Below are 12,203 nucleotides of genomic sequence, written 5' to 3' on the forward strand. Positions count from 1 at the left end.
TATTACACAAATATGTTTGCTGACGAGGGCCATGTTTGTGAGTATGTTTGTGCGTGTGTGAGTGTGTGTGCACGCGCATAGAGTGGAATAGATTGAGGTGTGCGTAAGAATACCAAGACACACCACACTCGTGACACCAGTATATAGATCAACGTGATACTTTATTATTCATAAACCTAGGACCATATATATAATACTGTATAAATACTCTATATACTCTACATCCTTCTGTTATTTCAATATAATAACAAATAAAAATACAACAATAATAATAAAAAGCAACAAGATTATATTTAACAAAAATAAATTATGTTTGGATATTCTGTACAAAACATCATCATAAAAAAAAAAACCTTCTCGGAAGGCAGGAGAGACTTACTTATGAAGTAGTAGCAGGAGAGAAGCCACACACACACACACCGCGTTCGCTTGCTCACACACCTCTTTGGTCTAGGACAGGGCCGAGAGATATGGCTTTGAAATTGGTTTTGTTCAGTCCAGGATGCATATTGAATAATAAGTCTATTGGAATGAGTCTATTGGGAGATTCTACTGGAATATTAGCAGCACATATCAACTTATTCAGGAATGACCGAAGTTGATTGAAATGAACTGTATTGAGTTAGTTTGGTTGCATACAAAGTTGTATGGATTAGGAGGGACAATTCGGATTGTCTTCTGTTCTGCACCCTTTGAAACAGGAAGTGCCTCCAACCGATACAGGAAGTGGAATGTGTGGCAGTGAGACCATTCATTTGTTTCTAACACATATACATACATCCTCACCCCAAGGTAGCCAATTCTGTACAGTGATACATCTGGCATATATAGTCCCCCCAAGATGTCTGTCCAGTCCAGCTAGGACAGACAGCCCCCCCCCCCACCACACACACACACACACACACACACACACACACACACACACACACACACACACACACACACACACACACACACACACACACACACACACACACACACACACACACACAAGCATGTCATTGGCACCTAAAGCAGCATGCTTTTTCGAAAGAGAAGTGTCCACTTAAACTCTTCCTCCATCTCAGCTCCCCTGACATTTCTTTCTTTCTTTCATGAGCTGTTCTTCAGGGACGTAGTAATGAGGTGAGTCCCGACAGTCTTAGCAGGCGCTCTGGTTGCACAAGTCCAGCAGTGGTCGAGGCCTGTCTTTGGGGTTGCAGCTCTCGTGGGCAAGCGTACGCCCGTTGTGTCCCACGCAGCGTAGCGGGCGCTTGCGGAACCCGCGGCCACAGCTCTTGGAGCACGCCGACCACTCCCCCAGGAACCATGAAGGACAGGGTTGTGGGGCGCAGGGGCGTGAAGCCAACGGGCGCAGCTCCTCCGGGCACTCCCGTGATGGCCGCCCCTGGGGATTCAGACACAGCACCTCCCTCTGTTGAGTACCGCCCCCACAGCTTTGAGAGCATGGGCCCCACTCCCGCAGGGTCCACTCAGCGTCCCCCAGCTCCCGGATGGCATTGATGGACTGGCGGCGTGCCACCGTTCCACCACTAGGTGACGCCAAAGCGGGTCTCGGGGCAAAGTAGCTGTATTTGACACGGGGACGGGGCGAGTCGCCTACAGACAATACCTGGATGGTCAGGGCCTCGGGGAGGGGCGAGAAGCTGCGTAGACGCTCCAGGGAGGCGGAGCTACCGCTGTATCGTAGCAACGCCCCCTTGAGGGCGATGTCTGTTTCGAGAGTCATCAGCTTGTAGTCGCCGTTCAGGAGGTAGGTGCCGTCCTGGCGCAACACTGCCAGGTAGCTGTTGTCATGGCGACCACCGCCGGGGGCACGTTGCTTCACGTCCAGGTGAGTGGCGCCAGCGGGGATGGTCACGACGTTCTGGTAACCAGGCCTGAGGGACAGAAAAACACAACGGTCAAACATAGCCAATGGTAAAAAGTTATGCATAAGTGTAAGAGTCTCTACTGGGTTAAAAAGAGGGTTTAGAGTGATAGAGATAGATTAATTTGAGAAAAATAGGATTCTACAGACTGTAGTAAAAGTTAGTAAATGGGTTCAACTAGAAAACAGTAATTTCTAGTCAAAGATGGCTGTTTTGAGGTCATAGGTCATTGATCTCACCTGGCACGCTCCAGGGCACCCGACACTTTCTTGCAGGTTGAGCCGTTGCCTCCGCACACGCCGCACTTGTCGAAGCGACGGCTGGAGCCGATGATTCGGTCACAGCCCGCCTTCACACACTGACCCTGCACACACACTGAGGTGGAGTCCGGGCTGCAGGGAGTACCGTCAGCCACCTGACGGTTGCAGAGAAACAAATGTTAGCCTAGTTAGCCTCGACAGTGTTAGCCTAGTTAGCCTAGACAGTGATAGCCTAGTTATCCTAGAAAGTGTTAGCCTAGTTAGCTTAGACAGCATTAGCTTAGCCTAGTTAGCCTAGAGACAGTGTTAGCCTAGTTAGCCTAGGCAGTGATAGCCTAGTTATCCTAGAAAGTGTTAGCCTAATTTGCCTAGACAGCATTAGCTTAGCCTAGAGACAGTGTTAGCCTAGTTAGCCTAGGCAGTGTTAGTTAGTCTAGCTAGCCTAGATAGTGTTTGTCTACATTTTTGCAAAAGTATCTGTGGTGTGACCTGACTTACCTTGGGTTTCAGAATGAAGAAGTAGCCTGTGCCCTTGGCCCGACACACCAGCTTGCAGCGGTCTTTGGGCGAGACGCCGGCATATTTGGGAACCCACTCCACGCCGTCTCCAGAACCGAATGACACCTGTGACGAAATATCGTTGTGGGCCAGACACTGCTCCTCGCGGAACGACACACCTATAGAGAAAGAGGGATGAAGAGAGAGAGAGAGGTGTGATATTCACTGTTAGATTAGCTTGAGCCTTATGTTTACTTTACAGTAGGCTGTGATATTCAAATATGGCTATTCTCAAACGTGTAGAAAGTATAAGTACAATATGCAAGTCAGTGGCCTATGTGCCTAAATAAGGTTGTATAATTTCCAAGTATAAATATATGAATATGTGTGTGTAATAAGAGTAATTAGTGTATTAGCTTTGTAATAAGCATGAACTAAGTATGTAATAAGTGAGGCTAGTAGAGGCTCTTACCGTTGCTGTCAGGGCAGATTTCGGTGTTACAGGAGCGATATTGGATCCTCTTGCCCTCGCAGTACTTGCCCCCGTTTTTGGGCAGAGGGCTATCACAGTCCCTGAAGGAGAACTGCACCCCTCCGTCGCAGGTACGGGAACAGTCTCCCCATGGTCCCCATACTCCCCAGGCACCGTTGACTGGAGTCTGCAACAGGAGAGGACATCATCGTCATTCATAGTCACACACACTAGCCCATATAACACTTTAGCCCCTATAACACACTTTAGCCCCTATAACAGGGGTACTCAACTCTTACCCTATGAAGTCCAGAGCCTGCTGGTTTTCTGTCCTACCACATAATTCATTGCACACACCTGGTGTTCTTGGTCAAAATCAGTCTCTGATAATAAGGTAACAATGAAAAATTGCAGTGGAACTGGCTTCAAGGTCAAGATTTGAGTTTGAGAGTCCTATAACATTTCAACACTCCTATAGCTAGCCTGATATATATAAAAAAGACATAACATTGGACCTAATCCAATGTAGCTAAAACTAGCCAATCCCAAAGCTGCATTATACTTCCTTTCCCCCCAATGGACCAATTCCATCACTCCCATTGACTTTAAGACTTTGTCATAGGGCTGTGTTATAACAGTGTTAACACCCACCTGGTGACGAGCGGCCTCCGTCTTGCTCAGACACTGTCCCGCCAGGCAGAAGCTGTCATGGCCACACAGCGTCCCATCCGCCCACGGGAAGTTCTTGGTCTGACAGACCAGCAGTCCGTTGGTTGTGGTCACTGTGCACCAGAGCGCCACACATGTGGTACTCAGGTCGGGACAGTGCTGTGACTCCTCCCCGAAAGTCAGGCGACATTGGCGGTCAGCGTCGTACACGGTTCCGGGTAGCGCGGCAGGCAGTGGCTGGGACTTGTGGGGCTTGTCCAATAGGCACTGGCCGTGTCCGTTGTCCATGAAGGAGGTGACCATGAGGGCGGAGCAAGGCGACCAGGGCTGGAGTTGGTCCAGGTTGGACAGGGTGGATGCCATCATGTGCGAGCCCCAATGGTCACCGTTGACGCTGGCACACTGCTTGGAATCATCGTGGGGCATGTTGAACACATGGCCTAAGGCACAAAAGAGAGGGAGGAATGGAGAGAGGGGAGACAAGGGGTTGGTTTGGGACTGAGAGAGGAGATGTGTACTGTGTGTGGCTAGTGACAGAGATGTGAATGTATGGTGCATATGTGTCAGCTTGGCATCAGGGTGGCATCTTACCGAGTTCGTGTGCCACGGTGAATGCCGCCTGCAGCCCGTCGTCCTCAATGATGGAGCAGCTCCTCTCCGGGTCGCACACCGTGCCCACATCCGCCATGCCTAGCGTGTCACAGGAGTGGGCGCCGCACAGGTCCTATAGGGGGTGAGAAGGGACAAAACACATCTGTCAAACTCACTGCTTTCCCACATACACACACAGACACAAAACCCATATCATAAAGCAGAACCCGGTTTCAAATCAAAAGTAGGGATCTATATAGTGAAATAGGTGCCATTTGGAAAGCAACCAAGTAGTTGTGAAGGTGTTGCCTGTTACCACAGTAAACATAGGTGTAAAAACATTGTGAAACAGTGTTAAAATGCAAAAGCAACATACCGTTCGGGTGAAGAGCACGGCCGTGTCGTAGTGCTCTGGGTGGCGGTCGCTGGGCGGGTTGTGCTGCCGCTGCCACTGGCAGAAGTTGCGGAGGGTCAGGGCAGCGTTAGACGACACCTGGGGGCCGCTCTCCTCCTCGTAGACAACCAAGAGCTTGACCACGGCTAGGCTGATGGAGTTGTGGATGGTGGGGTGGCGGTAGAGGCGCGATGCCACCGCCATGATGGTGAGCAGGTAGGGCTTGAGTCCGGCACCGTGGAACTCGGCCATGGACTGATCGGCCACGATCATGATCTCCACGAAGCGAGGCGTGGACACGAAGCGCTTGGACCGCTGGTGGTGGGCTGGATGGAAAGAGAGAAGAATCGAGAGAGGTCAGACAAACTGGCCTAGAATCAGACTTTTAAGACAGTTCTCTTGTGAGAGCCTGGTTTCTCTGGTTTAAATTGATGAACTGTTAGTCTGTAAACAGTCTGATGAGAGATGAGAGACTTGAGGATGAAATGTCAAATTGCTTATGGCGAATATCTGAGTTGTCACAAGTGATTTTATTTGAGTTGTAACAAGTGATACTACAGGCCATCATGGTTTGTAAGGCTACAAATGTGTATTTTCTAGGGCAGATGAAGAGCGCCTGAGCACTGAGGAGATCGACGTCTCCAGATGTGTCTGGAGCAGCTCCAGCGACTCTCATTGGGTGACTCAGCAGCCCCTTACTGAAAAACCACATGCATTTCACATGTGATTATTACATGTGTTAGTGTTCCAAAAACACGTTTTTACATGAGTTCATCTGTGAAATTTCACGTGGAATCGTTTTCTCTGTATGGGCGTCTCTTCCTAAGGACTACATTCACAAATGTACCTTCACTGCGTGGAAATTATGTGTGAGAGGGGGAGAAAAAAAATCTGGGAAAATGTCTGACAGTGCTGACCTGCAACGTGCAGTACCAGGAGGCGGTGAGACTAGTTTCCACCAGCCACCGTCCCCGGCCCGTACCTCCCTCCCTCCGTCACTCCCCGCTCACTTCCTCCGAGCCTTACCCTCCCCCTTCTCCCCTTGCCTGCGTATACTGTCAAAGCTGAGCCCATTCCCCGTTAACCCTAGCTATGCACCGGTCAAAGTATCGGCTTATCCACCCTTACCTCAACATTTAAATATATAGCATTCGCTGTGTGTAATTATTAGAGGCTCAGATGTTTGCGTAAAAGTGGTATTTTACGCATCACTCCAAGACAGAAGATGAGGTAGTTTGGATAGACAAATCCTCTGGCTAAACTCTGCCCGTTTCAGGAATTGAAGCCCCAGGACACGGCTGGTACAGGAATTGGGCCAGAGTCCTTTTCGTTTGCCATACATGATGTAGACATACAACACAACTTGGCTTATTGTTTTTTCTTACTAAAAGATGTAGGCATATGAATATGATTGAAAGTCAGCATATTCCTAAAGGGACCCAAGTCAAAGGTTTTAGAAGTGTTAATGCATACCTGGGTGGTCTGAGTTAGTGGTTCCATGGTTTACTTTTGTCTCCTGATTCTCTGGCAACCTGACCTCGTCCTCGTTGACCCCACACTTTGAGCTGCTCTCCTCTGCAAAAGATTCCCGACCTCTCCGGCGAATGAGGTGGAGGTCCCCATCAACAGACTGTGCATCAGTCGAATTATTGGGATAGATGAAGTACTCTTCACCTTGCAGGTAGAAGCCGCCCCGTAGTCCGTGGCACAGGTTGAGCGCAGCTGCGGAGTCCTCCTCCCCGTTCACCGTGCCCGAGAAGAAGCACCGAGTCTCGGCTGCGCTGCTGTCAGATTCCCGCTCCCCCAGCAACTCCGGGCTCCCCACCACATGGAACACAAACCCAGGCGCCAGGAAGGTCTGGTCCGGCTCTAGCTCCAAGACCACCCGTTTGCCAAATACGTCCAACCGGTAGACCCGCATCTCCGACTCCTTCTCTCGCTCCTCTACCGAAAGGGTCCGGCCCTGCTCGGCTTCCCTCTCCGGCCGAACCGGGTCGAGTCTGACCGGTATAACTGTACTTTCCTCCCATGTGCCGTGCGCCGCGCTCACGCACAGAGCGGTAATCAAACTGAACGAGACACAAACGAACCACTTCATATTCCGTGTTAAACCCTTCAAACTGAAAGATAAAATTATATTGAAGTGTCTGGCGGAAGCAAGTAAAATCCGTAAAAGACTCCACTAATAACTAAAAAATATCAGTCCAAGAACTAAAACACCTCCAGAAATTCTGTAAGTGTAAAAAAACTAAAACGGAAACAAATCCAGTGCAAAACCCATTCAAAATAGTCTACAGCTCAGACTTCATATCTTGTTGCTTCAAGCTCGAGTCTTCTTATAGTCTCTTGGTCGAAAAAAGCACAGCAGTAGATAAATTCCAACTCTTCGGAACGTTGGTGATTCTTTCAGCCCTCTCTTGAATACTCAACAGCTGTTTGAGTTTCTATGTGACTTCGGGCGCAGGTTTTTTTCTACTGTGCCGTCTAGTTTCTGCTCTGATTTTGCATTAAAGACGGACAGACCCCGGCTCCCTATATATCCCCCTACTCGGGACCACCCCTTCCTGAAGCCCCTTTGATCTTTTAGAGACGAAATCTCGTGCGCAACAAAACGCAGACATAGAGACGTGCCATAATAATCAATCAATGTGGAGTGGGACGCGTTTGGCCCAGAACAATTTTTTTCTCCTGCTCTGCTTGTAGGCGGGACTTATAGCCCTCACTCCTCTCCCCATACCCCGTCCTCCCCCTAAATGTTCTCATCATTTACACTAAAAACTCTCATACTTTTCGCCCCTGCTACTTTTACGCTGTGCTCGTATAGCCTATACCCACACGTTGAATGTAAATGATACTTCATGAAGGTGGCAGTGGTTTATCTGTGGCAGTGGTGTGGTGTCTGTGAAACTGGAGATGTGGGGATAGCAGGTCAGACATGGCAACCATCGCACCGGGGCTCGATACCGGGAGCGAGGAGTCGTTTGCATAGCCTCAGTGCCAAGCGAGCTGTGCGCGGTGGCGGCCTGGCGGGTTTCCGTAGCTCTTCGGGGAGAGGGAGCGCAGAGGGGCCGGTGAGTTCTTAAGGTGGAATAGTCCCTTGGACGCATCTCCTTCTCCACTCAACCCTCCGAGGCTGGGCCCCTCTCCTTGGACGGACACCCCCTCCCCTCCACGCGTTCGTCTTCCCAGCTCCTCTTCTCAAACATATGGTGAAAACCGCATCACTTGTGTAAATCCAGTACTCTGGAACCTTTCCAAACGAATTATCGACGGATTACTCGCCCCCTCCCAGTGACCGAGTAAATATTTGCTAAGTATTATATATCACGTTTGAATAATGATACATGACACACGAATAAAAATACAAAACCCAGCCGTGTCTATGTATGGTAAGTCTATTTACAGGTACATGTTAGTCTATTCACCCAGATGACAGGACAGACAAGTGGTACATACCGTACGGGAACAAAACAAGACGTCACAGATACAGTGCAGGAACACCAACAGCCAAGAGATAAAGATCAAGAGATAAGATGAATAAAGTGCCATACACGGTGGTCTCAGCCTCTTAGTGAACTGCGAGTCTGTTATGAGTATGGCCTGGCAAGTAGAGTATATGAGGGAAACGTTTATAATCAATTCACTAAATGCGTTTTTAACGCATTAGTTGGAGCCCATAATATGAATTGAACTTACAATTTCGAGGGGAGAATTGTGATGGGCCACCTTAAGCGCAACAGGTCGGGGAGAGAGAATAGTTGTAGTGACATAGTAGTCCAACAGATGTCAGACGTGGACCGTGTAAAAAGTAACAAAGGACCACCAAAGGCTCTACTACTGCCATAAATCCAATACATGGCACATGCTAGTCCCACCTAAGACTAGACTCCTTTGGCTCAGCATTTGCATGTCACACATGTAAGGGGGGGGAAAAAAATTGGTTGTATGGAAGATCATAATTTCTATCTTTATTAACCCAGGTATGGAGGCATAAGGGATTCTAAATCAAAAAATGGCCATAAAATGAACAGGGCTTTGATACCAGCCTTAACTGTACACCTCTCTGTGGCATAGAGGGGCATTTAGTCCCAATTTGTGTTGAGAGGTCATTGATTGCCAAATCCAATATCTTTGAATTAATTCTGTATTATGAATGACATCTTGTCCTGTATGGCTCAGTTGGTAGAGCGTGGCACGGCAGGATTTTAAATTCCAGGCGCCACCCATACATAACTGTAAGTCGCTTTGGATAAAACAGTCTGCTCAATGGCATATATTTCAATGGAACTGGCACCTCTGCTATCTCTAAATGACTTATTCTGAGGGCCAATGGTATTTTGGGAACACAAGTGAAGGCAATAGGTTGTTGTTGCTTGGTTTTTATTGGGTATTTCATTTAGGCACAGAAAAGGGTTTGCAAAGGCGTAGTCATGTAGTATTATTGTGTTGGTGAAGATCATTTATTGGTGACAAAAGCCCTATAGCCTGCAGATGGCAGCACAACATCACATTTGACCTCAGTGTTCTCAGACTTCAGTACCACCGGACTGGAACTTCCATCAATTCATACACTCTACAGGCCACACAGGGACTTACAGTGTCTCCACAGCATTCTTACAAGTCCCTAGAAAGGAGCAATACACCAGAACATATCAATCTGGGATTGCTACATACATTTTAAAACTTTTAAATGAGTGATCACTGAACCCCATATTGCCTCTGTAAAGGGAGTCAGGGCTATTATATAATGTCATATGCAGCTACACTCTGATTCTTGTACACATATCAGTTTCTTAAGGGAGTAACAGTTATTACGCTATCTTAGTGGATATGTCATAGGGAGAGATGGAGTCTACTACACCAGATTTAGCACACATATTCATTTATATGAGGGCGTGAAGGTTAATAAGTACACTCCATCCCCATTGGCTATAAAAAGGAGTCAATGTGACTACATTCTAGAGTGTGTGTGGGTGTGTGTAGGCGTGTGTGTGCGTGTGTGTCTAATGTGACGTCTGCACTTTGGCATATCACACTCCATCCGTCCCTTCTCATCATGTGGTAGTTCATACAGTATGCCCTATGCCCTTTTGATGTCTTTTTAAATAGCAACAGGGAAAAGGCACGCACGCCAGCACTGCACACACACACACACTTCTACTCTCATCTGACCTGGGATTGTGGTAAAATGATCTATCATCATCGTCATCAATCTTGTAGTGAAAGACAACACCTTAGTAAATGCAGGTACAGTGGGAAGAAAAAGTATGTGAACCCTTTAGAATTACCTGGATTTCTTCATACATTGGTCATAACATTTTATCTGATCTTCATCTAAGTCACAACAATAGACAAACACAGTCTGCTTAAACTAATAACACACAAACAATTATAATTTTGTATGTCTTTATTGAACACACCGTGTAAGCAATCACAGTGTAGGGTGGGAAAAGTATGTGAACCCTTGGATTTAATAACTGGTTGACCCTCCTTTGGCAGCAATAACCTCAACCAAATGTTTTCTGTAGTTGCGGATCAGACCTGCACAACGGTCAGGAAGAATTTTGGACCATTCATCTTTACAAAACTGTTTCAGTTCCACAATATTCTTGGGATGTCTGGTGTGAACTGCTCTCTTGAGGTCATGCCACAGCATCTCAATCGGGTTGAGGTCAGGACTGACTGGGTCACTCCAGAAGGCGTATTTTCTTCTGTTCAAGCCATTCTGTTGATGATTTACTTCTGTCCTTTGGGTCGTGGTCCTGTTGCATCACCCAACTTCTATTGAGCTTCAATTGGCAGACAGATAGCCTAACATTCTCCTGCAAAATGTCTTGATAAACTTGGGAATTCATTTTTCCGTCGATGATAGCAAGCTAAGGCATCAAAGCAGCCCGTTGAGATGAGGTTTTGATGTTGGTGTGCTGTGCCTTTTTTTCTCCACACATAGTGTTGTGTGTTCCTTCCAAACAACACAACTTTAGTTTAATCTGTCCACAGAATATTTTGCCAGAAGCGCCGTGGAACATCCAGGTGCTCTTTTGCGAACTTCAGAATGTTTTTTTTTGGACAGCAGTGGCTTCTTCCGTGGTGTCCTCCCATGAACACCGTTCTTATTTAGTGTTTTACATATTGTAGACTCGTCAACAGAGATGTTAGAATCTTCCAGAGATTTCTGTAAATCTTTAGCTGAGATTCTAGGATTACTCTTAACCTCAATGAGCATTCTGCGCTGTGCTCTTGCAGTCATCTTTGCAGGACGGCCACTCCTAGGGAGAATAGCAACAGTGCTGAAATTTCTGCATTTATAGACAATTTGACTTACCATGGACTGACTTTTAGAGATACTTTTGTAACCCTTTCCAGCTTTATGCAAGGCAACAATTCTTAATCTTAGGTCTTCTGAGATCTCTTTTGTTCGAGGCATGGTTCACATCAGGCAATGCTTCTTGTGAATAGCAAACCAACATTTTGTGAGTGTTTTTTATGGGGCAGGGCAGCTCTAACCAACATCTCCAATCTCGTCTCATTGATTCGACGCCAGGTTAGTTCTCTTGACTTCAATTAGCTTTTGGAGAAGTCATTAGACTAGGGGTTCACATACTTTTCCTAACCTACACTGTGAATGTTTAAATTATGTATTCAATATAGACAAGAAAAATACAATCATTTGTGTTATTAGTTTAAGCACACTGTGTTTGTCTAGTGTTGTGACTTAGATGAAGATCAGATCAAATTTATATCAAATTTATGCAGAAATCCAGGTAATTCCAAAGGGTTCACATACATTTTCTTGCCACTGTATATGCGGTCCAGCCATTGAATAAAGAGAAGGGAAGAGCAAGTGTATGGTCTTCCTTAAACTCCATGAGGTGAGGGTGACACTAAACAGCAGCCAACTAGGTTTTTATGTTGCCTTTCTTAACTGTGACTTATGCTGTGATTTATAATGGTTATACATTCATCACCTGTCAGTTGTTTTCACTCTTCTTCATAAAGAGTGGAAATGGTCTTTGCGTTCTTCTCTCCTAGCTGTTATACTGTTGTAGATCGGTGTAGTCTGGCTGTCCGTCTCCATCGCGCTCTAAATTCCGATTCACAAAATGAAGAACGCCCATTCATTGTCAATAATGATTTTCGAGTGACTGAACTGGGATTTTAAAATCAGTCCATGAAGGGACTGATCACCGTACGTTTCATTTGACCTGAGTGCATTGTCACGTGACCCAACAGGAGTAGTTCTGATCACATTGTGATGGGGCACAACTTTCCCTGTAACCTCTGTATGCATGGTTGCATGACCATAGGCCATAATCTAACATGATCTGGGAACAAGGCTTTAACCTCTTGTATGTAAGGTAAAAAGTCTGAATGAGAGAGAGAGAGAGGATACTTTGCTACTTTAGTTCAAGTCGCCCTTTCAAAAGAGGTCTTTCCTAGTAAAATCG

At 46.7% G+C, this 12,203-nt stretch overlaps 1 protein-coding gene across 1 annotated transcript; it reads right to left on the reverse strand.

The window, feature by feature from the left end:
* Window positions 1–1,086: 1,086 nt before the first annotated feature.
* adamts1 (ADAM metallopeptidase with thrombospondin type 1 motif, 1) lies at window positions 1,087–7,380 on the reverse strand. The gene is made up of 8 exons (XM_029740802.1): window positions 6,229–7,380; window positions 4,738–5,081; window positions 4,362–4,494; window positions 3,753–4,210; window positions 3,102–3,288; window positions 2,630–2,808; window positions 2,111–2,286; window positions 1,087–1,880 (listed from the first exon to the last, which is right to left on the reverse strand). The coding sequence occupies exons 1-8, from the start codon at window positions 6,851–6,853 to the stop codon at window positions 1,142–1,144; spliced, it is 2,841 nt and encodes a 946-aa protein (XP_029596662.1). The 5' UTR covers window positions 6,854–7,380; the 3' UTR covers window positions 1,087–1,141.
* Window positions 7,381–12,203: the final 4,823 nt, after the last annotated feature.

Source organism: Salmo trutta, chromosome 39, assembly GCF_901001165.1.
Source record: "Salmo trutta chromosome 39, fSalTru1.1, whole genome shotgun sequence".
Taxonomy (NCBI): Eukaryota; Metazoa; Chordata; class Actinopteri; order Salmoniformes; family Salmonidae; genus Salmo; species Salmo trutta.

Bases quoted from the DNA above. Each gene is read 5' to 3' on its own strand.
- adamts1 (XM_029740802.1), bottom strand. From the start codon at position 6,853: ATGAAGTGGTTCGTTTGTGTCTCGTTCAGTTTGATTACCGCTCTGTGC. The intron at 4,495-4,737 runs GTATGTTGCTTT...CACCCCCTATAG, and splicing joins CCGTGCTCTTCACCCGAACG to GACCTGTGCGGCGCCCACTC. The intron at 3,289-3,752 runs GTGGGTGTTAAC...CTCCTGTTGCAG, and splicing joins CGGAGGCCGCTCGTCACCAG to ACTCCAGTCAACGGTGCCTG.